The sequence below is a fragment of the Mustela putorius genome, unplaced genomic scaffold (genome assembly GCF_011764305.1).
Source record: "Mustela putorius furo isolate JIRA1106 unplaced genomic scaffold, ASM1176430v1.1 tig00000421_pilon_pilon_pilon, whole genome shotgun sequence".
NCBI classification, from domain to species: domain Eukaryota; kingdom Metazoa; phylum Chordata; class Mammalia; order Carnivora; family Mustelidae; genus Mustela; species Mustela putorius.
The window spans coordinates 6,399,505-6,423,331 of NW_025421375.1; the positions used below are offsets into that span (position 1 = coordinate 6,399,505).

Here is a 23,827-nt window from a genome sequence, read left to right on the forward strand (position 1 = left end):
TCTAGTTTCGTTGATTTGTTCTACTGTTCTGGTTTTTTTTTTTAATTTTTTATTTTTTATAAACATGTATTTTTATCCCCAGGGGTACAGGTCTGTGAATCGCCAGGTTTACACACTTCACAGCACTCACCAAAGCACATACCCTCCCCAATGTCCATAACCCCACCCCCCCTTCTCCCAACCCCCCTCCCCCCAACAACCCTCAGTTTGTTTTGTGAGATTAAGAGTCACTTATGGCTTGTCTCCCTCCCAATCCCATCTTGTTTCATTGATTCTTCTCCTACCCACTTAAGCCCCCATGTTGTATCACCACTTCCTCATTTCAGGGAGATCATATGATAGTTGTCTTTCTCTGCTTGACTTACTTCGCTAAGCATGATACGCTCTAGTTCCATCCATGTTGTCACAAATGGCAAGATATATACACAGTGGAATACTATGCAGCCATCTACTGTTCTTTTTGTTTCTATTTCATCAATTTCTGCTCTGATCTTTATGAATTTTCTTCTCCTGCTGGGTTTAGGCTTTCTTTGCTGTTGTTTCTCCAGCTCCTTCAGGAGTAGGGTTAGGTTGTACTTGAGACCTTTCTTTATTCTTGAGGGAAGACTTGTATTGCTATATACTTTCCTCTCAGGACTGCCTTTGCTGTGTCCCAAAGATTTTGAACAGTTGTGCTTTCATTTTCATTTGTTTCCATGAATTTTTTTAAATTCTTCTTTAATTTCCTGGTTGACCCATTCATTCTTTAGTAGGATGCTCTTCAGCCTCCATGTATTTTAGTTCTTTTCAACTTTCCTCTTTCCCTTTTCCTTTTAGTTTCAAAGCATTGTGGTCTGAAAATATGCAGGAAATGATCCCAATTTTTTGGTACTGGTTGAGACCTGATTTGTGACCCAGGATATGATCTATTCTGAAGAAGGTTCCATGCGTATGCAAATGTGTATTCTGTTGCTTTGGGATGGAATGTTCCAAATATATATGTGATGTCCATCTGGTCCAGTGTGTCATTTAAGACCTTTATTTCCTTGTTGATCTTTTGCTTGGATGATCTGTGCATTTCAGTGAGGGGGGTGTTAAAGTCCCCTACTATTATCAAATTATTGTTGATGTGTTTCTTTGATTTTATTAATTGGTTTATATAGTTGGCTGCTCCCATGTTAGGGGCACAGACATTTAAAATTGTTAGGGGCACCTGGGTGGCTCAGTGGGTTAAAGCCTCTGCCTTCGGCTCAGGTCATGGTCCCAGGGTCCTGGGATCGAGTCCCACATCAGGCTCTCTGCTCGGCGGGGAGCCTGCTTCCTCCTATCTCTCTGCCTGCCTCTCTGCCTACTTGTGATCTCTGTCTGTCAAATATATAAATAAAACCTTTAAAAAATATAAAAAATAAAATAGAATAGAATAAAATAAAATTGTTAGATCATCTTGTTGGACAGACCATTTAAGTATGATATAGTGTCCATCCTCCTCTATTATTATAGTTTTTGGCTTAAAATCTAATTTATCTGATATAGGGATTGCCACCCAAGCTTTCTTTTGATGTCCATTAGCATGGTAAATTGATTTCCACCACCTCACTTTAAATCTGGAGGTGTCTTTGGGTCTAAAATGAGTTTCTTGTAGACAGCATATCTATAGGGTCTTGTTTTTTAATCCATTCTGATAACCTGTATCTTTTGATTGGGGCATTTAGCCCATTTACATTCAGGGTAACTATCAAAAGATATGAATTAAGTGCCATTGTATTGTCTGTAAGATGACTGTTACTGTATATTGTCTCTGTTTCTTTCTGGTCTGTTACTTTTAGGCTTTCTCTTTGCTTAGAGGACACCTTCAATATTTCCTGTAGGGCTGGTTTCGTGTTTGCAGATTCTTTTAGTTTTTGTTTGTCATAGAGGCTTTTTCTCTCTCCTTCTATTTTCAATGACAGCCTAACTGGATATAGTATTCTTGGCTGCATATTTTTCTCATTCAGTGCTCTGAATGTATCATGCCAGTCCTTTCTGGCCTGCCAGGTCTCTATAGATTGGTCTGCTGCCAATCTAATATTTCTACCACTGTATGTTACAGACCTGTTATCCCGAGTTGCTTTCAGAATTTTCTCTTTGTCACTGAGACTTGTAAGTTTTACTATTAAAGATGGGGTGTGGACCTATTTTTATTGATTTTGAGGGGCTTTCTCTGTGCCTCCTGGATTTTGATGCTTGTTCCCTTCGCCAAATAAAGGAAATTCTGTGCTATAATTTGCTCCAATATACCTTCTGCCCCCTCTTCTTCTTATTCTCCTGGGGTCCCTATTATTCTAATATTGTTTTATCTTACAGTATCACTTATTCCTCGAATTCTCACCTCTTGGTTCGGTAGTTGTTTGTCTCTTTTTGCTGAGCTTCTTTATTCTCCTTCATTTGGTCTTCTATATCACTAATTCTCTCTTCTGTGTCATTTAGCCTAGCAGTAAGAGCCTCCAATTTTCATTGCACCTCATTAGTAGCTTTTTTTATTTCAACTTGGTTAGCTTTTAGTTCATTTCTCCAGAAAGGGATTCTCTAGTATCTTCCATGCTTTTTTCAAGCCCAGCTAGCACCTTCATAATCATCATTCTGAACTCTAATGCTGACATATTACTAATGTCCATATTGATTAGGTCCCTAGCCATCAGTACTGCCTCTTGTTCTTCTTTTCTTTTTTCTTGTTCTTTTTTTTTTGTGTGTGTGTGGTGAGTTTGTCATTTTATCCAGATAAGAATGGATGAATGAGAGAACAAAATACTAAAAGGATAGTAATGACCCCAGAAAAAATATACACTTCCGGAAAGTGGTTGATTTTCTGTTCCTGGAATTGCTGCTCTTCTTCTCTTCTATCTCCTGTTGAGTTTACAGGTGTTCAGAATGGTTTGATAACCATCTAGCTGAGCTCCTGGGACCTGATGATATTTAGGTCACTTCCACTGCCTCCATCTTGCTCCTGCCCCCAACCCCATCATCTGTATTCTTTAAATATGTGAGCTTAAGTGAAATACCCACAACAATCCTAGACAGGTGCTATAATTCTCCTCATTTTATAGATAATGAAACTGTGAGACTGAGGTAAATGACTTGTCCAGGACTACCAAGTGACTGAGTGGTAAAGCTGGGATTGGGACCCTGACAGTTTACCTCCAGCATCTGAGCTTTTAACCACTGTGCTGTATTGTCAGCAGGGTCATTTTGAGCTCCACTGCTCTGAAGGTAACTCAACAATTATCTATTTAGCATGCCAGCTCTATGCAGGATACTCAGGAAGGAACTGTGAAAGAAGCAGAAGAGTCTCAGCCCTTGCGGTACTGTTTTCCAATCTAACTAAAGAAATGAGACATTGTTGAGCTGAAAGCATTTTGTAGTACAGCTCAGAACAACTCTGGAAGATCAGGAAAGGGAGAAATTCTCATGGACCATGATAACACAGTCAAGTAGAACTTGACTCATTCTTAATGGAATGGGAAGATTGGGAAGGATAGATGGGAGGAGCAGGAGCATGAAATCATCCCCAAACTAATGACAAGGAGAATCAAAGAGGCTACCTTGACTTTGATAAACAAGTTAATGTTGGGATCTGGGATAGGTAATTTTGCAAAGATGAGAGCAAGATACTATTCTAAAGAGAAGGGATGTGCCTATGATTTCCAGCACCCACTCCTGTGTTGGGACCTAACATAGGTTTAAGAATGCATGCTTGTCAGGTCAGAAGGCCTGAGATAGTACAACATCGTGACCCGTGTAGAAGATGCATATTTCTGTGTCCAGAACTTTAAGATTTCCTCTTGAAAAGGAGGGGTTCCAAGATGGTAACATAAGAGAGCACCACTCACATCATTTTAAAAAACACTAATTTCTTAGCTGCAGTTGATATTGAAACTGCTTTTTTTTTTTTTTAATTTAGAAAACAGTAAGAATGGGTCAATATACTCCTTTATTTGATCCTTATAAGAACTGTCTGAGGTCAGTATTAGCCTCCATTTGCAGAAAGAACTTAGAGGTCCAGAGTTGAAACTCTTACCCAAGACCTCCTCCTGTCTCTATCACTCTTGACTGAAGTCAGAAACATTCCTCTCCACAGCAGCTTCATGTGGTTGGTCATGGAGTTCACTTTGAGAAATAGGCCTGCACAAGACAGGGATGGTCATTGTTGAGCCAAGGATTCAGAGGATATCCTGATGCCACCCCACTCACAGAATTGCTAGAGACTTTCCTTTAGACACCCAGAGCGGCCTCCTTTCAACTAAGAGTACTTTCTCACTCTACATTACAAATGCAGATGAGGCAGTTTCACCTCAAAGAGCTTATACTTGGTAGGACTGACCCCTGGCACTTTCTCCGAATCCTACTCATAAGGTGGACAAGGGCCGTACTTACGTAACTAAAACAATGATTTGCACTCTAAGCTGCTCCTTCTTTTCTAGAATGCTGGAAAAGACATGCTGTCCCAAAGAAGCTCTCAAGTAAAGGCCATCAGAAAAGCAAAACTCTTTTATTTTCTAGCTAACTGTATAAAGCAATAGGTTTTATTTCAGTAAACCAAAGGGAAAGTGGAGGTATGGGTATGGGAGAAAAGCAGCTAGTATTAATATTCCTAATGTGACCACAGGACCATTTTATATGTAGGCCTTAATTATGCCCCATTCCATGTCCCCTCATTCTCTGATTCTTTAAATTCCAAAACAACTCCAGAGAAATCTTTCTGGTTTTGCTTGGAAAGCAGCACTATAGTTCTGTGTCTGTGCATTCTAAAACAGGCCTGTCAAATCCAAAAACGAAATACAAGTTGACATAAATCAGCTACTAACAAATTAAGTTAAATTAATAGAGCAGACGCCTGAAATACAAAGAAAACTTTTTATTCCCCATGAATCTCTCTCCCTAGATAGCAAGCTAGATAGAGAGACTAAAGCTGAACTCAGGCTTCACGGCAAAGCCCTTCCTTTTGCCTTGTCATGTTTCCTAGAGAGCCCTGCGTGGGAACCCTCTTCAGAACTACTGCTCCTCCTGGTGGCAGCCTCCAAACCACCAGCTACCAAAGTTGAGGACATACTAAAAGACATAATAAGTTGGAAAAAAAGAGTGCTAGACCAAGAATCTCTATTTCAAATTCCAACTCTACAACCAAATAATACTTTACCTCCTTGAGCTGAAGAGTTTGGTTTTATGAGTGTAAATCATTTGTAAGTATATGCAAATTCAGATTTTGCCCAGTAGGTTTTGTCCCTTAATATTTAAGACCGTTTTTATGAGGGCAAATACATCATCATCTCTATCTTTGTATATATGTTACATAGAATAAAAGAACATGCAAGTGGTAAATCTAGATCTAGGTTCATTCCTTTCCACTCTCACTGTTCCCATCCTAGTTCAGCCTCGTGTGGCTTTTCGCCTGATGTGAAGGCTCTCCTCCTTCTCTTCATCACCTCTGTGGGAATCTTTTCTGAGGTTCAGACCTGCTCAGAAAGCATTATGCCTCACTCAGTAGCATCCGTAAGTGGTGCAGCTACAAAAGCTGTTCTTCCCACCTTAAAAAATGGGTGGTTCAGGCCCACTGCTGGGAGCAGGTTCTATACCTCCTACCCGAGATCAAACAGATATAGTAGTTCTATGAGGCAGGAGAGGAATGATCTGAATGTGGAGATCTAATAAACTGTCAGAGGGCTACAGAGAATTGGCCAATAACATACTCCCCTCTCTTCTTTTCTGACAATCTTTACCACTCCCATCCTTCCTCACATTTAATTTTTCCTTCAGGATGCCCAACATTACCAACAAAAGCATCACTGGAAATGCCAGAAGATGGTATGGAAATTCCTGCTATACCTTATTTTCGCAGCTCAGCTTCCTCTGCTGAGTAGGAAGACCTACTTCAGCTGGGTTTTAGACGTGGATAAGCTAAAATATCAGAAGGTGAAGGGATTTGCCAGTGGTGACCACTTTAAACAATAGCAGGATCAAAGTTCAGAAGACTGGTCTTCTAGCCTCCTGGTCTGAATGTTCAATTCAAGAAACCTTTCTGTAGGGAAGAGAGAGACGGTGCAGGTTTTAGGGAAGCAGACATCCCAATGGATTTGGGAATTTGGCATATTCTAATCCCTGCCTTTTGAGTGCAATAAAACTGAATAACAATGCTAAACTCAATCATCATGAGTAGTCAGTTCTATTGATATTTGATTAAGCCTGCTTTTATTATTGCTGTTTGGAAATCATTATGGAGGCATACATGCTCTGGGACATCATCATGATTTAAATCATAGTCAATTTTTAATTTTTTTTTTTAAATCTAAGCCTGAATACCTGAAGAGATTTAGCAATATAATATAGTTGTGTTTGTTAAGATTCTTTTTTAAGATAGTGACATTGATGAAGTCTTAGAATATAAGTGAGGTTCGGTGGGCTGAGGTTCGGAGCCGATGACCAAGAAAGAATTCTTGAGACATCTTTGGTGCAAAATGGTGGTTTATTAAAGCATGGGGACAGGAACCTGTGGGCAGAAAGAGCTCCTGCCCCGGGGCTGTGACGAGTGGTCCATTATATGCTTGCAAGTTGGGAGGGGGGCAGGCAGTAAATTTGGAAGGAATTTTGGAAGCAAGGTTTCCAGGATCTCAAGGGGCTAGCTACTGTTAGGAAAAGGGTTATTCATTACTAGTAATAAAACCTTTGTCCTGAGACCCTTTAGAGTGGACCATATGCTTGGGAATGATTGTCAGCACTATCTTAGAGGGTTTAGAGATAAATTTTCCAAAGGAATTGCTAAAGTAGACTTATAAGATCCTTGTTGGGGATAGGGGGTCAGTCAGGCTAGGATTGCCCTTTGACATAGCAAAGATTTAAGGTGGGGGTAGTTGAGTCCCTAGAGGAATGTCACTCTGCCTATTTTAAGGGCTTGTCAGTGGGTAAGGAAATTTGATAACTTTTCTTCTGCCTCCATTTCCCACATCAACATTGTTACTTATTATATAGTTTACCAAAGATAAGAAGTGAGTATTGTCATCTTTCTTTTACTAGCTTCTTTGAAATAGCCTAACATGTAACTGTTTGAGAAAATTCCCTTAGCATTTAATGGATGCGTGAATGAATGAGTGGATGAGTTCTACCGCAGTCTCTCATGGCCTCTTTCCAAACCCTAACGAATCTAGCTCCAGCTCAGTGCCCCCAAAACTTGACTCTCTTCAGCAGTTGTGTTGATGGAGTGGAATGGCACCGAATCAAACACAGACCATTCAGAAACTTCCCTTTGGCTGAGGTTTTCTGTTTCCTTCCCCATTTTTACCAGAACTGCGTAGCAGATTAAAGATTGATACGTGTAAGCCTTGTTTTTCCTCTTTCTTGCCTTCCTTCTGCCAGGAGGTAAGAGTAAGAAATGCAGTCATTTCAAGGCCAAAAATGGAGCTGAAGAAGCATGATCCATTGCCAGATTGGCTGCCCACCTCAGAATAACTAAAAGCTGATGAGAGTCGGTGCCAGAGTGTCAATAACATAGTCTGGAGAGGACCCAGCAAGAGAGATAATGAGGAAGGGAAAGAATTGTATAGTGAGGACAACATGTTGCTGGGGCAGGAGGTCTGATTCCTAGTCTGAATTTCACCACCAAGTCTCATGAGTCCTGACATTTTCATGCTTTCCCTCCCCCCTGCAACATTTCCTGAAAAATGACCCCTATTTCCAGCTTATGTCCTGCGGGTGGATGTTGACATGCTATTGGGTGAACAGATCTTTGTTTGGCCTTGTGAAACTAGAGAGATAGAAATTATCCCAAAGATGGAAATGACTGATTCTGGAAGCCTCTAAGCCCCCTGTAAGGCATTGTTGTACTATTGAATGGTTTGCTGACCAATGCACTGGATATCTGAGCTTCCTGTCCTGTCCTTCTGGATTCCCACCTCCACCTAAACAATCCAGCTGTCATCAGCCTCATCAAGTCACGGAGACATAAGTTTAAGCCCTCATTAGTCACTAATCTGCTTAACTGCCATGAGGTAGCTAGTGGTTCTTAGAAATGGCATAAATCCAAACAAGAACAAAGGTAAAACTAAGATTGGAGTGGGTTTTGAAGCTCTTGCTAGGCACTCACAATGTGATGCTTGTAATTCTTTTAGAGAAGGCAAAATATTGGAACTAGATGGTGATTGCTCTGGAATTTTCTACCATTGTCTCGAAGGGCAGGTTTTGCCTTTATTTTACTTACCTTTTTTTTTTAAAAGATTTTATTTATTTATTTTATATATAGAGAGAGAGATCACAAGTAGGCAGAGAGGCAGGCAGAGAGAGAGGAGGAAGCAGGCTCCCCACTGAGCAGAGAGCCCACTGCAGGGCTCAATCCCAGGACCCCGGGATCATGACCTGAGCTGAAGGCAGAGGCCCCAACACACTGAGTCACCCAGGTGCCCCTTTACTGACCTTTTCTACAAAGAGTCCTTTATTAAGTTTTATGGGAAGCAATAAGATCTAAGTTTTATACCCTATGGATGGATATATGTATGACTGCCTAGAATTGAGAGGTAGTTAGACATAGGATTTCCTTCAAACACATGCATCAGTATCCTCTCCTCAATATTTGACTCTTGGCTTACTCTCACACAACTCCAGGCCTTTACTCCAGATGCTTTTCTCCATGTCTGGAAACCCTGCCTACTTTCCACCATCCAACAAAGCTCTAACCCCCTTCGGCTTGGGTCATGATCCCAGGGTCCTGGGATTGAGCCCCACATCTGGCTCTCTGCTCAGCAGGGAGCCTGCTCCCCCCCCCCCACCGCCCACCTCTCTGTCTGTCAAATAAATAAATAAAATCTTAAAAAAAAAAAAAAAAACCTCTACTCCTCCTTCCTTTTCCTTAAGAAGCCTTTCCCAAATCCACCTGCACCATTCATTCCAGCATCTCCTCTCATCCATGATGTGGGTGTTATATGTATTCAGAAAACATATACTGTCTACTCCAACTGGCATTTTTAGATCAAGTAATCAACAAGCTGCACAGGCAATCAAAAACCTCATTTGGGGCTGCTAGCAGAATCCCATCAGTCAAAGTGGCAAGAGAGCCTGTGTTCCTGAGTGTCACTGTGGCTGGTTTGTCTCTGTTTTAAAAACAGGGTTCCAGGGGCACCTGGATGGATCAGTTAAGCTCCAACTCTTAATCTCAGCTCAGGTCTTGATCTCAGGGTCATGAGTTCAAGCCCCATGTTGGGAATAGAGGGTACCTTAAATATAAAAATAAAACAGGGTTCCTTCCTGCCTTACCAGTATTGAATGCCAGAAAGGAGTCAACTGACCTGATTAGGTCTCTATTTCTTTTCTGTTACTCCAGGATTCTTCTGCAGCCAGATGATTCCTTACAGATCCTGGCACCAGTGGAAGCTGATGTGGGTTTCTACACTTGTAATGCCACAAATGCCTTGGGCTATGACTCTGTCTCCATTGCCGTCACATTAGCAGGTAACATGAAAATTCTGTGTGGTTCGATTGGGAGTGACACCATGGGTGCCTAAGATTTGCCAAGCAAGTCCAGGAACACATAGATAAAAGAGATTCACATGCTGCCTTCAGGGAGGTTATGGCCTATAATTATAATTAAGTGGAGATGAAGTATAATAGTTGGTAGAATGAAATACATGGTATAAATGATAACCTAAGAGTGTGCCCAGACATTCATTTCATCTGGGAGATTTTAGAGTCAGAACGAGTGGGTTTTGATAAGTAGAGATGGCGCAATACTCCAGGAAGACAGAACAACATGAGCAAAGGAGTTGTGTACAAGTAAGTAACATGTTCAGGAACATGGGTTTTGACCTGAGATTTTGAATGCTCATTTGGGATCCTATCATTTCTCCTTGTTACACATGTTGCAAAGAAGTCTTAAAGACCCACGGGTCATTGGAATTCCTCAGTCATGGTTTGGAGCAGGAGTGTTCTCTCCAGTTTGTTTTATGTCAACCTCTTGCTCTAACACACCTGTCCACACTTTCCCTTTATCCGTAAGGTTAGGCAAACATTCTGCACATGGTGATTTAAGAAAACTGCTGTATAAAGTACAGTGTCTCCCAATATTGTGGTCTTGTCATCATGTACTTTATAAAAAAAAAACCTCTCTTAACCTAGGACACAAATCCTTGCCTTCGAAACGAGAAAAGACCTAGGTACCAACTGTACCATCCCTCATTTCTTAGAGGCCAGGTCCTGTAACCCGAGGTCATGTAACCACTCAGCTAGTCATGGAGGTAAGAAGGGAACCGAGGCCTCCTGACTCCGTTCATTGTTCCTTCCATTTCCCCAATGATCCTGCCGAAGTAGGATCCTCTTTCTCAGATCTGGCCCATGCAGTCTTTCTGGCGGTACGTTGCATGTGTTTGTCTTTATTCTTTTCAATTGCTGCTCCTGTCAGATGATTCAGTAAATGCTAGAAAAGCCAACGTCACCCCACACTGACCTCATCGGTCCATGCTGGGATTATGTTGTCACACTGTTCTCTAGTCACACATGCTACTCCCTTGCATATCTGTTTAGCAACAGCATTTCTGCCCCCATGACCTAAGGCTGATCTGGAAAGGGACCTTTAGCAGGAGGCTTTCCAGGGAAGATGAAAGTCAGCAGTGAATAAGGCAAGCTAAGATCACCCTGGGGTGGATTAAAGACTGATATTATTAATGCCTATTTTTTTGAGCAGAACATTTGCTTTCCTCCTAATGTATTCCAGTTACAGTCTTCATTCCCCTCTTTGTACAGAGTCCAGATGCTCAGCACCAATCTCTTAAAAGCTCTTCTGCCTTCCACACTCCAACCTGCCTTTCGCAAGGGCACTGCTGACATCCTTCCAATAGCTGGCAAACAATGGCTCTTAGAGGATTAAGTCTCTTATTTATATTTATCCAGATATGGTTCAGCTCCATCACAGACTGAATACCCATGTTCACCTGAATTTAATACGATTAATGGAAACCTGTCTGGAATTAAGTAAGGCAATTGTAACATCAAACTTGTCTTCAGCTCTTTGAAGAAGACCTAGTGGAGGCTGCCAAAGTGTTCAAAGCCAGAAAAGAGAGAGCAGCCAAGGAGGCACCGGGTAATGGGAGGAAAGGGTCTGACCAATGAAGTAGATCACAAACACCACACCTAGGACCTAGGGGACTGGGTCCTTGTACTTCAGTGCTGGGCTTTGTTCAGGTCCGCTGATGAATCTAGTGGTCTCACTAAAAATTAAGGCTCAAAATGCATTTTAATATATTGCCTTGTGATTGGATTTGTGTCTTTACCTGGGATTATCATCTACACCTGTGGCATATCAGCTACTCTTCTTAGCATACCCTCCACCAAGTACCGTGGGACATTTAGCAATAAATAAGGCCTGAATTTTGTGCTCCGTAATGCATACAGACTAGTCAAGGCAACCGAGGCATACAGGACTACTTAGAATGGAAAGATAGTTATAGTTTCCTTCAAATGTAAGCATCAAGTTCCTTTGTAGTGGCATAAACACACACACACACACACACACACACACACATATATACACACACACACACACACACACACACAATTTAAGGGGAAAATAATTTACCCCTTAAAGTGTCAAGCATTTATAAATTTCCTGACCAGTGATGCTGGGTATTCATAACCTCCCTGGGTTTTCATTCTCATTTAGAAAAATGAAATTAATAATATCCTGTGGGATCATGTTGAGTTAAACAAGATGGCGCATGTGAAGAAGAAGCACTTAGCCCCATGCCAGGCATCAGTAAATTTTTCATTTTCTTTCTCTAGCTTTGCTAAAATGAAACACATCCTGAAAGCCATTCTAAAATGTGTAAAACATTAGTCCAACTTGGCTTCCATGTATTTTTCATTATAAGTCTTCACACTGAGATTTTTCCTGTATGGATTTAGGAACTGATTCAGCCCAAATGCAGTCTAATCTTCATGGTAAATCTCTGTGCTTCTGGACTTCCAAAAACATTGCAGACTTTTTGCCTTGACTTCTGTATGGATGTCAGGCCAAAAGGGGGAAAAAATATCTTTTTGCGGCTAAAGATACTGAAGTGTGTCCATGATTTTGTAAGGAAGGTATGAACTTTGGTCTTGCCAGTGTGCTTGAGTTGACTAGAGGTGGGGAAACTTCATAGTAATTCGAGGGAGCAGGCAAAGCATGACAGTTAAGCCTAAGGGCTCTGCAGTCTCCTGGTCTGGATCGGAATCCTGGCTCTGTCACTTCCTGGCTGTGTAACTTCAAGGAACTTCTTTGCTCTTTTTGACTTGGCTTCTTCATTTGTAAATGGTGATAAAAATAGTACTTGATTCAGACAGTTCCCGTGAAGACTCAATAGAAAATGCTGATAATTGTGCAGTCCATATTTGTTAGCTATTATTATTGTGAGGAAAATGCATAAAATAAAAGCTGAATTATTTTTATAGGAGAGGAGACTCCTTTTCAGAGACTAGAATGCTCACAAGCCCTTTGGAGGGCGCCGTACCCTCAATGTCTCCATGCCAGCTCAGGAACTTGGATTAGCCATCTAGAAAGGGCTGGGCTTCCTGGATTCAAAAGGGAGACACCTTGAGATAAGGAATACCTCACATGGGCCTGATGAACTCTCAGTGGTCCACAATCTTGGCCCACAACCTCTTCCACGGAGTTACCCCATCCTCTGGAGTGACTGTTTGCCAATTCTGCCTCTCAGATTCCTTTTAGGTCTGTTGCCACTCTGTACGCAATTTTTCTTTAAACATATAAACACCATTCAACTTCAGACATGCTAGACAAACCCTTCCTGGTCTGCCTTCTTTGGCCCTGTAAAATACTGTCTTCAGTATCCTTTTGCTTTCCTCCAAACTCATCCATTACCTGATTTGTCTGTCTCAGAGACTTGAGGGTACTTTGTAAGTGTGTGTCAGCATGGAGACAACTAGCGTCTCCCTGTCCACCTCCCTGGTTCAGAACGGAAGCTCACAGCCAGGTAGACACAGGGCCACAAGATTCCTTTCTGTCCTGAACGAATTAATTGGATACCTGTTTCACTGCTTAGAATGTAGAGGACAGTAGCATACCATGGATGGGTGGGTTATAGCAGGTAGGAAGGAGTATAAGAATGGCCCCAGAAGGTCACATACCTAACATTTTGAAGTATTGATTATTGTATATCCACTATAGATGGCTCTAGGTAAAGGAGAGTTTCTGGTGTGAACAGAGATGGGCACAAAGATTGGAGAGCCATCTCAACTAGTCAGATTCAACGCTCAGCCAGGTTGCTCAGGAACCTTCCAATCTGAATGGCAAAGGCAGGGTTTTGAAGGAAAGCAGTAGTTTCCTGGTAAATTGCTTCAGTCTGGCTCAGTGGAGTTGAGCTCTACTTACCAATGCAAATGAGTCCTGTCCAGGTGTAGACCATGGATGAGGTCATTGCCATAAGGGAAAAGTTTTTGGTTGTCATTGATTTTATAAGATCACAAAAGAGATACTGTAAGCCCTGCCTGACATCATCACTGGAAAATGAGAAGAAGATGAGAGATGAGCATATCTTTCATTGAAAGGCGAGAATACAGATGAGCTCATCTGAAGTTTTCTCAGGAAGAGAGAGACAGAAAATATTTCTCTTTTCCTGGCATGCTTTTCTGCTTTTTTATGAGTTGAACAACTGACACATACTGTGTCTAATAAGGAGATCACAGAAAATAAAATATAAAGGAAAATAAAAATAAAAGGCCATTGTCCTTGAAATTCATCTTTCCTTACCCTCTCCCCATCATGATTTAGCAGCTGCAGTAAAAGACAAGTAGTTTTGTAAGGTTTTTATAACACAACTCTTTTCAGATTGGCATTTCTGAAAATTTGTCCAGCAATTCTGTAAACCAGAGAAGAACTTTGCTTCACAGACAGACTCAGAGAGAGTCCTATCACCGGTGGCAAAGATAGACAAAGGCGGGTTTTCTCCAGTGCATTAGATGAGAAGGAAAGGTAGATATGTTTGGCTCTATTTCATATGGTGCTCTGAACAACAGGAAAATGGCCACTAACGAATCCAAGTTGCCATCAACAGATCTTATTATCTGATATGCTACTGAGTAATCAACATCCTCAAGTTTTGTTCAGTAGGTACAAATGTGGAGCATGCCTGCTAAAGAGCCCCAGCTTTTATAGAACTTAGATAAAATGGATAAGAATATAGCAGGAGAATCCACCAGCTTGGAATAAAGGAAACAAAGAAGTACCAATGATCCAAGCTAGTCCACCTCAGATTCTGAAAAGGCAATTTTCACATCTATCCAAAGGAATGAGGGAAGGATGCATGGTCGGACAGATAGTGGGATATAGCGTATCCTGGGTTAGTCATTTCTAGGACAGGCTGCAGTATTATGTGTTTGTACTAGGTATGAGGTCCATTGTCAAGGGTTCTGCACTGGAGTTAACTTTTTTTTTTTTTAATTTTTTATAAACATGTATTTTTATCCCCAGGGGTACAGGTCTGTGAATCGCCAGGTTTACACACACAGCACTCACCAAAGCACATACCCTCCCCAATGTCCATAACCCCACCCCCTTCTCCCAAACCCCCTCCCCCCCAGCAACCCTCAGTTTGTTTTGTGAGATTAAGAGTCACTTATGGTTTGTCTCCCTCCCAATCCCATCTTGTTTCATTTATTCTTCTCCTACCCACTTAAGCCCCCATGTTGCATCATGGATGGAACTAGAATGTATCATGCTTAGCGAAATAAGTGGAGTTAACTTTTTAAGAACTGTTTTCCAGAGCGGCTGCACCATTTTACATTTCCACCAGCAAGGTGTGAGGGTTCCAGTTTCTCCACGTCCTCAATAATGCTCCTTATCATCCTTTTTTTTTTTATTATAATCGTGCTCATGAATGAGAAGTACTATTTCACTGTGATTTTAGTTTATATTTCTCTAATGATTAATGATGTCAAGTAGCGTTTTTGTGCTGATTTGTCATTTATAGATCTTTATCGTTGTAGTGATAACTTAGTTAAAACAACACAAATATATAATCTTATGATTCCATAGGTCAAAAGTCTCATATAGTCTCAGAAGATAAAATCAAGATGTCAACAGGCTGCATTCCTTTCTGAAAGCTCTAGGGGAGAATTTTTTTCTTTTTTTGTTCATTTGGGTTGTTGGCATACTTAGTCCCTTGAAACCTAGGACTCTGGTTCCCGTTTTGTTACTGACTGTGGATGGAGCTCCATTCCCAGATTCTAGAAGCTATTGCATTCCTTGGCATTTGGCCACCTTTGTCCGTCTTCAAAGCTAGAAATGGCAGGCTGAGCCCTTCTCGTGTTGCTTCTCTCTGACAAACTGTCTCCCTCTTCTGATTTTAAGGGCTCGTGTGACAGACTAGGCCCACCTAAATAACCTAGAATGATCTCTGTATTTTAAGGTCAGCTGATTAGCAACCTTAGTTTCCTTTTGCCTGTAGGATAACAAAGACACTGATTCCAAGGATTGCATATAGGCATCTTGGGGTGGGGCATTAATCTGCCTACCATACCCTGTCTGAAGGCACAGCTCATTTTCATTGAACTATTGCCATAGAAAAATGCAAATCTAATGTAGATAGACTTTCTAACTTTTCCAGATAAGTCAAACGTTTCAAAATATTCACAAATACACACACACACACACACACACACACACACACTTTCAATCTCTCCATTTTTTACTGAGCCCAACTAATTCAAACTTGTAAAAAATTATTTTTGGGCTAAACACATCTGTGCTATGAACATAGCCTGGAGGTTACCAGTACCCTCCAGTCAAATCTTCCATTTTCTGTATTTTCTGATCAGCTATTATACCACATTTCCCAGTGTAGTCAGAGTATTACACAAAGGGTAATAATTTATTTTATTAGATTATACTAACTAAAACCATGTAATGATTTGGATGAAAGAGAAACATTTATTTTTTACTATTACAAAAAAGGAAACTTATTGTAATCATGGAATAAGTAAGATTCTAAGGCAAGTATCTGCCTCATTACAAAATTTAGGAGCAGATTTTGAACTATAAATCTGTGTCCTTATTATAAACAGAGGGGTTTTAAATAGATACACTTTTGGGTCTCTTGAAGACCTGAAAGTTTCATGAATTTCTTACATGCAAATCAAGAAGAGCAGTCCCTCCACCTGCTATACACTTCCCTTACCTGAAATTCTAATTTTTACAAATTTCCCTCCTTTTACATTGGGAGGCTAGAAGAAATATAGGTTTTGCCAGTAATGCCTTAGGAAAAACAACAGGTTAGAGGAAAGGTTCCCAGAGGACTTGTGATGAGAAAGGGCACCAGGTAAGCAGAGTGGACTGAAGGTTCAGATGCCGACTCTCAAGGCAGGAGGTAGAAGTGAAGTGAAGGAGACCCTACATGAGAGACTGCAGGACAGGAAGGAGTTAAAAATCCCTGAGCTATAAAATGTGAAAGGCATTTGGAAGGAGAACCAGACTAAGAAAAAAAAAAATCGTGCATTTCAATATAACTATTATCTATAACAAAGCGACTCTTGTTGAAATGGCTAGGTAGCCAGATCTTGAGAAGTTTCTGGCCAGCATGGGATGGTAACTAGTAATAGTGTCTGTATCTGTCATTATTCAGATGTGCAAGATGTTGTTGGCCTTTATAAGGGCTTTCATGGGATCACACTGATTGTGGCCCCTTAAACTCTATTTAACTCATGAGTCTCAAAATCTTCAACTGGGAATTCTCACTTCAGGGAGTTTTTGCAGACTTAACTCCAATGGCCCTTATTAGAAGCCTGTGATAAATTGCAGAAGCCAGTGTTTCTTACAGCATTGTTTGCATATTCTCACTTACTACAGGCATTACCCATCGATGAAAGCTGGATCAAATGCAGTTTAGTTTTAGATATTGAAAGTATGTGAAATTTGTAAAACCTCTTCACACTAATATTTTCATTAGTGGGTGTCACTGCCTTGTTCACCTTTCTCTCAAGTCGAGATTTGGGACCACTGTGGATATCACAGCTGCTTTCCTGAACATTGACGTGGGGGTCCCCAGCAAGTCAGCCTGGCATACACAATCTCGCAAGTAGATTCTTTCTGGAGTCTCCAAGGAGACCAGCCCTGGAGTGACGTTTAAGCTCTGTGTGTCTGTCCAGATACTGATGGCAGTTTCAGGAGAATCCATTGTATTGAAATTACTTCTCCTGATTATTCCAAAACCTTCATAGTTCTTCAAAATGGAAGCAGTTGAGCTTTTTCTCACCAAAAGATTTGGTCCTTCTCTTTCTGTCCTTTCCCTCTTTCTTTTCTTTACACTGTCCATTTCTCTCTGTCTTCTTAGTTCATCAACACCCACCGTAACATTTCCTCTCTGTTTTAGCAGAGCTGATGCTGATGATTGCTCACATTTGTTCCAACCTCTCACTGTGCGATGGAATTACTCTAACAGCTTTACATGCATTAGTGTACTTATTCCTCAGCTCTGCAGCTATAGAAGTAGAAAAACAAGGCAGGAATAACTTGCTCAGTCCTCAAGCATGTGACCCAGAATCCATTCCTGACTGGTAGTCTAGAAGGACTCTGCCAGTCGCTAGTTTATGCTTCAGAAACTCAAATCCAGACATTTGGTAGTCTTCAAACCTATTGCCTACGGTCCCTGTTTTTGTTACTACCCTGTACCCCAGCAATCCTCAACATGCCTCACCCGGCCTAGGAACTCATGCACATGCACCCTTTCCAGCAGAGATTACCACCAGCTCAGTCAGAATCACAAGCCTTTGAAGTACAATTCATTTTTGATGGCTACTATTAGCCACCAAATGATGTTTGTGACTCATGTTAGAAATGAAAAAAGATCCGTTTGGTTCACTTAATGAGTCAACAAATATCCACTAAGCCTGGGTTAGCATTTGCTAGCCTGTGTAACAAACAAAACCATAAATATATGATGGCTGAAATATCATAATTATTTCTTGTTCACATAAAGTCTAAAATTATTGCTCAAGAGAGTTTCTGTAGATTGGGTCAGGAAGTGGCATATTTCTCACAGCCCATCTGCTAGAAGTCGTTGCCTTGCTCACACATAACTGCAAAGAGTCTGGAAAGTGACCTAGCTGTGTGACAGGAAGAAAAAAGAGTTTGGTTAGTAACAAATCCGTGTCAGCCATGGCTTTTAGAATGGAAGGCATCATGCTGTTAAAAACAAAGTTCCTATTAGCAAAGGCCTGGCCTTGGGCCCTGAGAAAAAGTTACTTAAAATGCTCTCTGTTCTTGGCTGCACTCAAAAAACAAACCTTCCATCTCCTCTGGCTCCTCTCTCAATCACCTTTATACTGGGCCAAAGATATTTTTCAGGCACATATGTTCAGATTTTTTCCCATTGGGTTTTGATTTTACCCAGAGTCACACATGTGGGAAAGAGGCACGAGCCAGAGCCCAGACTACAGAGGAATGTATTTCTGAGCATTTGCTCCTGGGGCTGCTCATTCGTTCATGCCTGTCTCTCCATGGCTCGTCCCTCAGGATGAGGACAGTGCCTGGGATGCCGAGCATCCCTGCTCTAAAGGCAGTAGGAGGAGGCACACCATTGGATACCAGCACACAAGGTTCAGCTATGCCTTCCATTCATGCTTTGGACAAGGGCTGCCCTGTCTGACCATTAATGAAGCTCTACTTCCCCTGTTCCACATTATTTCTAACCAGAACCATAATCCAAAAGCTAAGGGCTGTGATATCGGAAGTGAGCAAAAACAATTCTCTTAATGCTTCTGTTTCTGTTTCTCTCTGACAAACTTGATGCCTCACATTAGACCCAATAAATGGAAACACTTGCCTCTGTTCCCATCTCCTTGTTTTTCTTGGGCATATAAAACAAGGATAATCTCCTTCTGTATAGATCTTATTCGACTGTAACACAAATTCATAGATTAAACAAACGCGTCATCTAGAAACCCTCTCAATTACGTCAGGAAGCAGTGCACCTGGGATCTACTGGCTGAGTGCAGTCGCAGAAGGGAGTGGCCACCGGTGGCCCAGGCACACAGGCCTGAGAGGCCACATTTGGCTCATGCTGCCTAGGCCCGGCGGTCACAGCCCATGCTCTGGACACTTCTGTTTTGCCTCTTACAAGAGCCTTTTTTAATACAGTATTCAATGACATTTGGTTTTTAGCACTGTCTTCCCACAAACATCTAATTTCTCATTTCTCTCACCCTCTCTCTGCATCTCTCCTTTTTTGCTTCTTAGTTAACCTCTGTAATTAAAGTCAGACTCGTTCGTGCTACTAGAATCAGACACAAAGCTAGCTAGGCATGGCGTTCTTTAGCCGTGCTCCCTTATTAGGTGATCATCCAGGTGGTCTAAAATAGGCTCATATTTTTGTTGTTGTTGGTTGACCATTAAAATCAGAGCTCCAACATGAAAATTTCAAATAGGGAACTAGTAGTGATCTCTCAAAACAAATCTCCCCAACTCATCACAAATCCAAGAAATTGGTTATAGAAAAACCAAGAATGTGATTTGTTGATTATCAGACCTGACTGTGTATCAGAATTACCTATGAAGTTGTTGAAAATATAGATTACAGCTTCTGTCCCAGAACGGACAACTGTGTCAAAAGGCTGAACTGTGTCCTGGAGAAGCCTCTACTTGTGCATACTGGAATGGGATGGTTATACGCACTGGATGAATCTGTCTCCTTGGCAACCATGATGGAGTAAATCAGAAGGCACCCAAAAGCATTTCGTGGTTGCCTTGTTCTTGGGGTAGGTAGAACCTTTGTGTCCCAAGCCAAAGTCATGGCTCTGTGTGCTAGTTTTTTTTTTTTTTAAGATTTTATTTATTTATTTGACAGAGAGAGAGAGACCACAAGTAGGCAGAGAGACAGGCAGAGAGAGGGGAAAGGAAGCAGGCTCCCCGCCGAGCAGAGAGCTTGATGTGGGGCTCGATCCCAGGACCCTGGGATCATGGCCTGACCCGAAGGCAGAGGCTTTAACCCACTGAGCCACCCAGGTGCCCCTCTGTGTGCTAGTTTTAAACCACCTGAGATTCAAATGTAGGTCTAGAATGGAACTCAATAATGTAACAAGCTTTTTCTAATAGATCTAAGAGGCGTGGTTAAGAGACATTGTTTTCATTGTATATTTCCATTGATTATAAATACTTGGGTGACTTTGTGATTTGTCTTAACAGTGGATCATAAAGGTAATAAGAAATATACAAGTAGCCTTTACTGATGACAGCCCCTCCAGTGACAGGACAAAGGCCATTACTTTTGAGCAAAAGCTCAGAACAATTAATTAAGGGCTGGGTTTAATTCAGTGACTTTTGAATTTTATAGCTATACACTTGCAGCTATAAAACCCACTTTTATTATTAAAATTCCTATAGGAAAAATAACTTAGTAATTGTGAGTCTGAAACTCTCTTGTCCCTAACCTACTTTTCTCCACTGGCACCGTTGTTTTTATTACACAGTGAGGCAACTTGTAGTATAGCAGAACAGATTATGTTTTTAATAAGTACCCTGGGAGTTCTGAGGCAGCCAGTCCACAGATCAGGATTTGAGATCCCCTATAAGAAGCACTGGACCTCAGGTCAAAATCTAGCATCAAGTTTAGCCCTATTCCTTGTTGCTTCATGGCCTTAGACAATCCATGAAGCCTCTCTGAACCTAAGTTCCTTGATTTCATAAAAGAAATACTTGACCCGCCCTGTTATGAAAACAAAAACAAATTCAGATAATGTATATAACACACCACCTGCACACATGTATTCACTTATTAGATATTTATTGAGGACCTACCGTCTGCTAGGACTCAGTGGTAGGAATGAAAAGAGAACAAGAGAGCAGTGATCCCTGCTTTTATGGAAGCCACGTCGTGAGGGATGGGGGACAGGGAATACACAAATGAATTATAAATTCTGATAATTCTTTGCTTATGAAGAAAATTAAGTTGGTAGCGAGATACATAGCCACTGGCCAGGCATAAAGGGGTATGTGCTTCAGATGAAATGGTTAGGAAAGCTCCTATAGGAGGTGCTACTTGCGCCTGAGGACCAACCGAAGATGACAGCCATGCAGAAGTCTGTAGCTGGAGGATGGCAGGGAAAGAGAAGAGCCATGGTAAATGAACTGATCTTTTGGAGAAAGGGAGAGAAGGTCAGGATGGCTGGAGCAGTGATAGATGGGGAGTGTGGCCTCAGCGAGGTAGGAGAGGTTGACAGCTGAACACGTAGAAGACATGGTTGTTTGATCATGAAAAGGAACTTGAAGTTTTGTTCTAATTGCACTGATAAAGCACTGGATAATCTAATCCGAGGAGTTACATGATCTGATCCGTGTTTAAGAATGATCACTCTGGCTGATGCAGGAGGAGGCTTATAGTGGAAGACAAGTGGAAGTGAGACCAGTTGGGCTCTGCAACAGTCCAGCCAGAGATGGTAGCAACATCACATCACAGTGACAAAGGGGAGTGTGGGGCTTAGATTCAGGGTCTATTTAGAGTTCAAGCTGGAAAGCTTCCTGTGGGCAGGGAGGGGAGGTAGGTAAGCCAAGGTGTATTCAGGGCCATTCCAGGTGCGTTCCCTTATTATCACCTGCATTATTCTCAGAGAGCATAGCACAGACTCACTCATATTCACGTCACCTCATCCCTGTCTCGAGTATATGGAATATAGGTGAAATAAGAGGAAAGAGCCCTAAATATTCACAACAGATATGGAGAGCCAATGCACATCTTCAGACCTTACTCAAGTTTCTGCCTTTGAACATAGCTTTAATGAGCATAATAACATAGAGCCCTTAAAAGGGGGGAGAGGAAAGGAAGGAGGGACAGCTTGTTCTAGGAGTCTGTAACAGGGCAAGCAGGAATAATGAGAAATAGGTGAAGGAGAAAACAAGAAGTAAAAAGCATAAAAAATGGGTTAAAGGATTGAATTAAATTATGCTTTTCTTCACAGTTAATGAAGGCACAGAAGGGTGAATACCATCATAGAGTGTCCTGCCTATAAAATGGTTAAAACAAAACTAAATCCATTTGGCTTGCAAAGAATTAAGCGTAGGGTATATAAAAATGATTTCACATGGACCTTTTTTCCCCCCAAAGTGCTCAACAAATGATTCTTTTCATTGTATTTTATGGTCAGGTACCTAAAGCGGTGAACTTTCTCCCCAGCTGATAAAGGCCTATTAAAATGTAATGTACCCAGCACTTGACTTCTGGCAAAATGGCATAGAGGCACTTTTCCCTATTCTTGCTAAATACAACTAAAATCCACGGAGATGATACATGAAACAAAGTGAAGAAGACTAAAAAGTGGAGAGCAAAAAGCAGACCAGCTAGAGACCCTGGGAAGTGAGAAACACTATTGTTACTTCATCAGTTTTCTTTTTGCTTCCTAACTTCCAGGCTTGGAGCTGAAGAAGCCAGCCGTCAGGAAAAACAATAGGAAGGCACACACGCACATACACTCACACACAATGCTTAACTAAAGACTGTTCTCTCTAGCCAAAGGACCAGGAAAGGGGTCGCCTACCAAGAGAGAAAACCTTTGGGAAACTCTACTTCAAAACAATATACGGTGGCCCATCCTCCCCGACACCAGCAGAAGTTGCATGGGGAACCTCAATTTCACCTCATCAGACTGAAATGAACGTTCTTCAGTACCCCCACAGATGTGGTGTCAGAGAAGACTGATTTCATCTCCACAGGGTGGAATGTGGAAAAGACATGGGGAACCTGGGGAACCTGGAATTCCATCCTCATTGTGCGGCACCCTCCTTACCCTTTTCTCTGGGGTGGTATGACAGATGGCCTCTTGGAGAGTCAGAACCTTCCCCCACCACCCAGCAGCAGTGAGGCCCTCCCATGTGGTGGGATCAGTGGAGACCAAGTGGGAGCCAGAAGTCCCACCCCTGCTGAGTGACAGAGGAGGTCAGGTTGAGAATCTGGACCTCCACTTCCACCGCAGAGTAACAAGGCAACCCCTCCCTGCCCCCCCCCACCTTAGTGGTTGCAGAGAAAGCCAGCTAAAACAGTAGGCTTAAATAAGATCCAGATTTGCATAACGTAATATGAAAATGTCCAGGTTTCAATTGAAAATCACTCATCATACCTCAAACCCACTTTCACCACTCTTATTCCGCATTCTTACTCAGTTTCAGCACTCTTACTCAGTGCTGGAAGTTCTATCCAGTGAAATAATGCAAGAAAAGGAAATGAAAGGCATACAGATCAGAAAGGAAGAAAGAAAACTATTTGCAGATAAAATGATCACCTACTTAGAAAATACCAAAAAGTCTGCTCACAAAACGTCCTAAAACTAGCATGTAAGTTTAACAAGGTCATGATATATGCAAAATCCAACTGTATATCTATATATTATCAATGGACACTGAAATTAAAAATATAAAATATAATTTATCATCCCTCAAAAAATCCAAATGATTAGGTATAATTCTAACAAAATGTGTATAGAATTTATATGCTGAAAAATCATAAAACTCTGCTGAAAGAAATTAAGGGAGATCTAAATAGACCTACACTGTTCATGGATTGGAAGATTCAGCACAGTTAAAAACATCAGTTCTCCCCAAATTGATATAATGGTTTAAGTCCTATCAAAATCTCAGCAAGATTTTGTGGTTATAGATAAGATTATTGTAAACATATATAGAAAAGCAAAGAAACTAGAATAGTAAAGAAGAATAAAGTGGAAAGTATCAACCTACTCAGCTGTAAGATTAATTATATGCTTATAGTAATTAAGACTATGTGGTACTGGTAAATGATAGATGCACAGAACAGTAGAACAGAAGAGAGAACCCAGAAACAGGTGCACAGAAATATGCCCAACC

The 23,827-nt window shown here is 41.3% G+C and overlaps 1 protein-coding gene across 3 annotated transcripts in view; it reads left to right on the plus strand.

The window, feature by feature from the left end:
- Positions 1-23,827, plus strand: part of ADAMTSL1 (ADAMTS like 1) — an 899,097-nt gene that overhangs the window by 795,405 nt on the left and 79,865 nt on the right. For all 3 annotated transcript variants that reach the window (XM_013063102.2, XM_004765700.3, XM_004765701.3), the window contains one exon: positions 9,320-9,447. In XM_013063102.2, the coding sequence (XP_012918556.1) occupies positions 9,320-9,447 (128 nt within the window). The remainder of the gene's footprint in view (positions 1-9,319; positions 9,448-23,827) is intronic.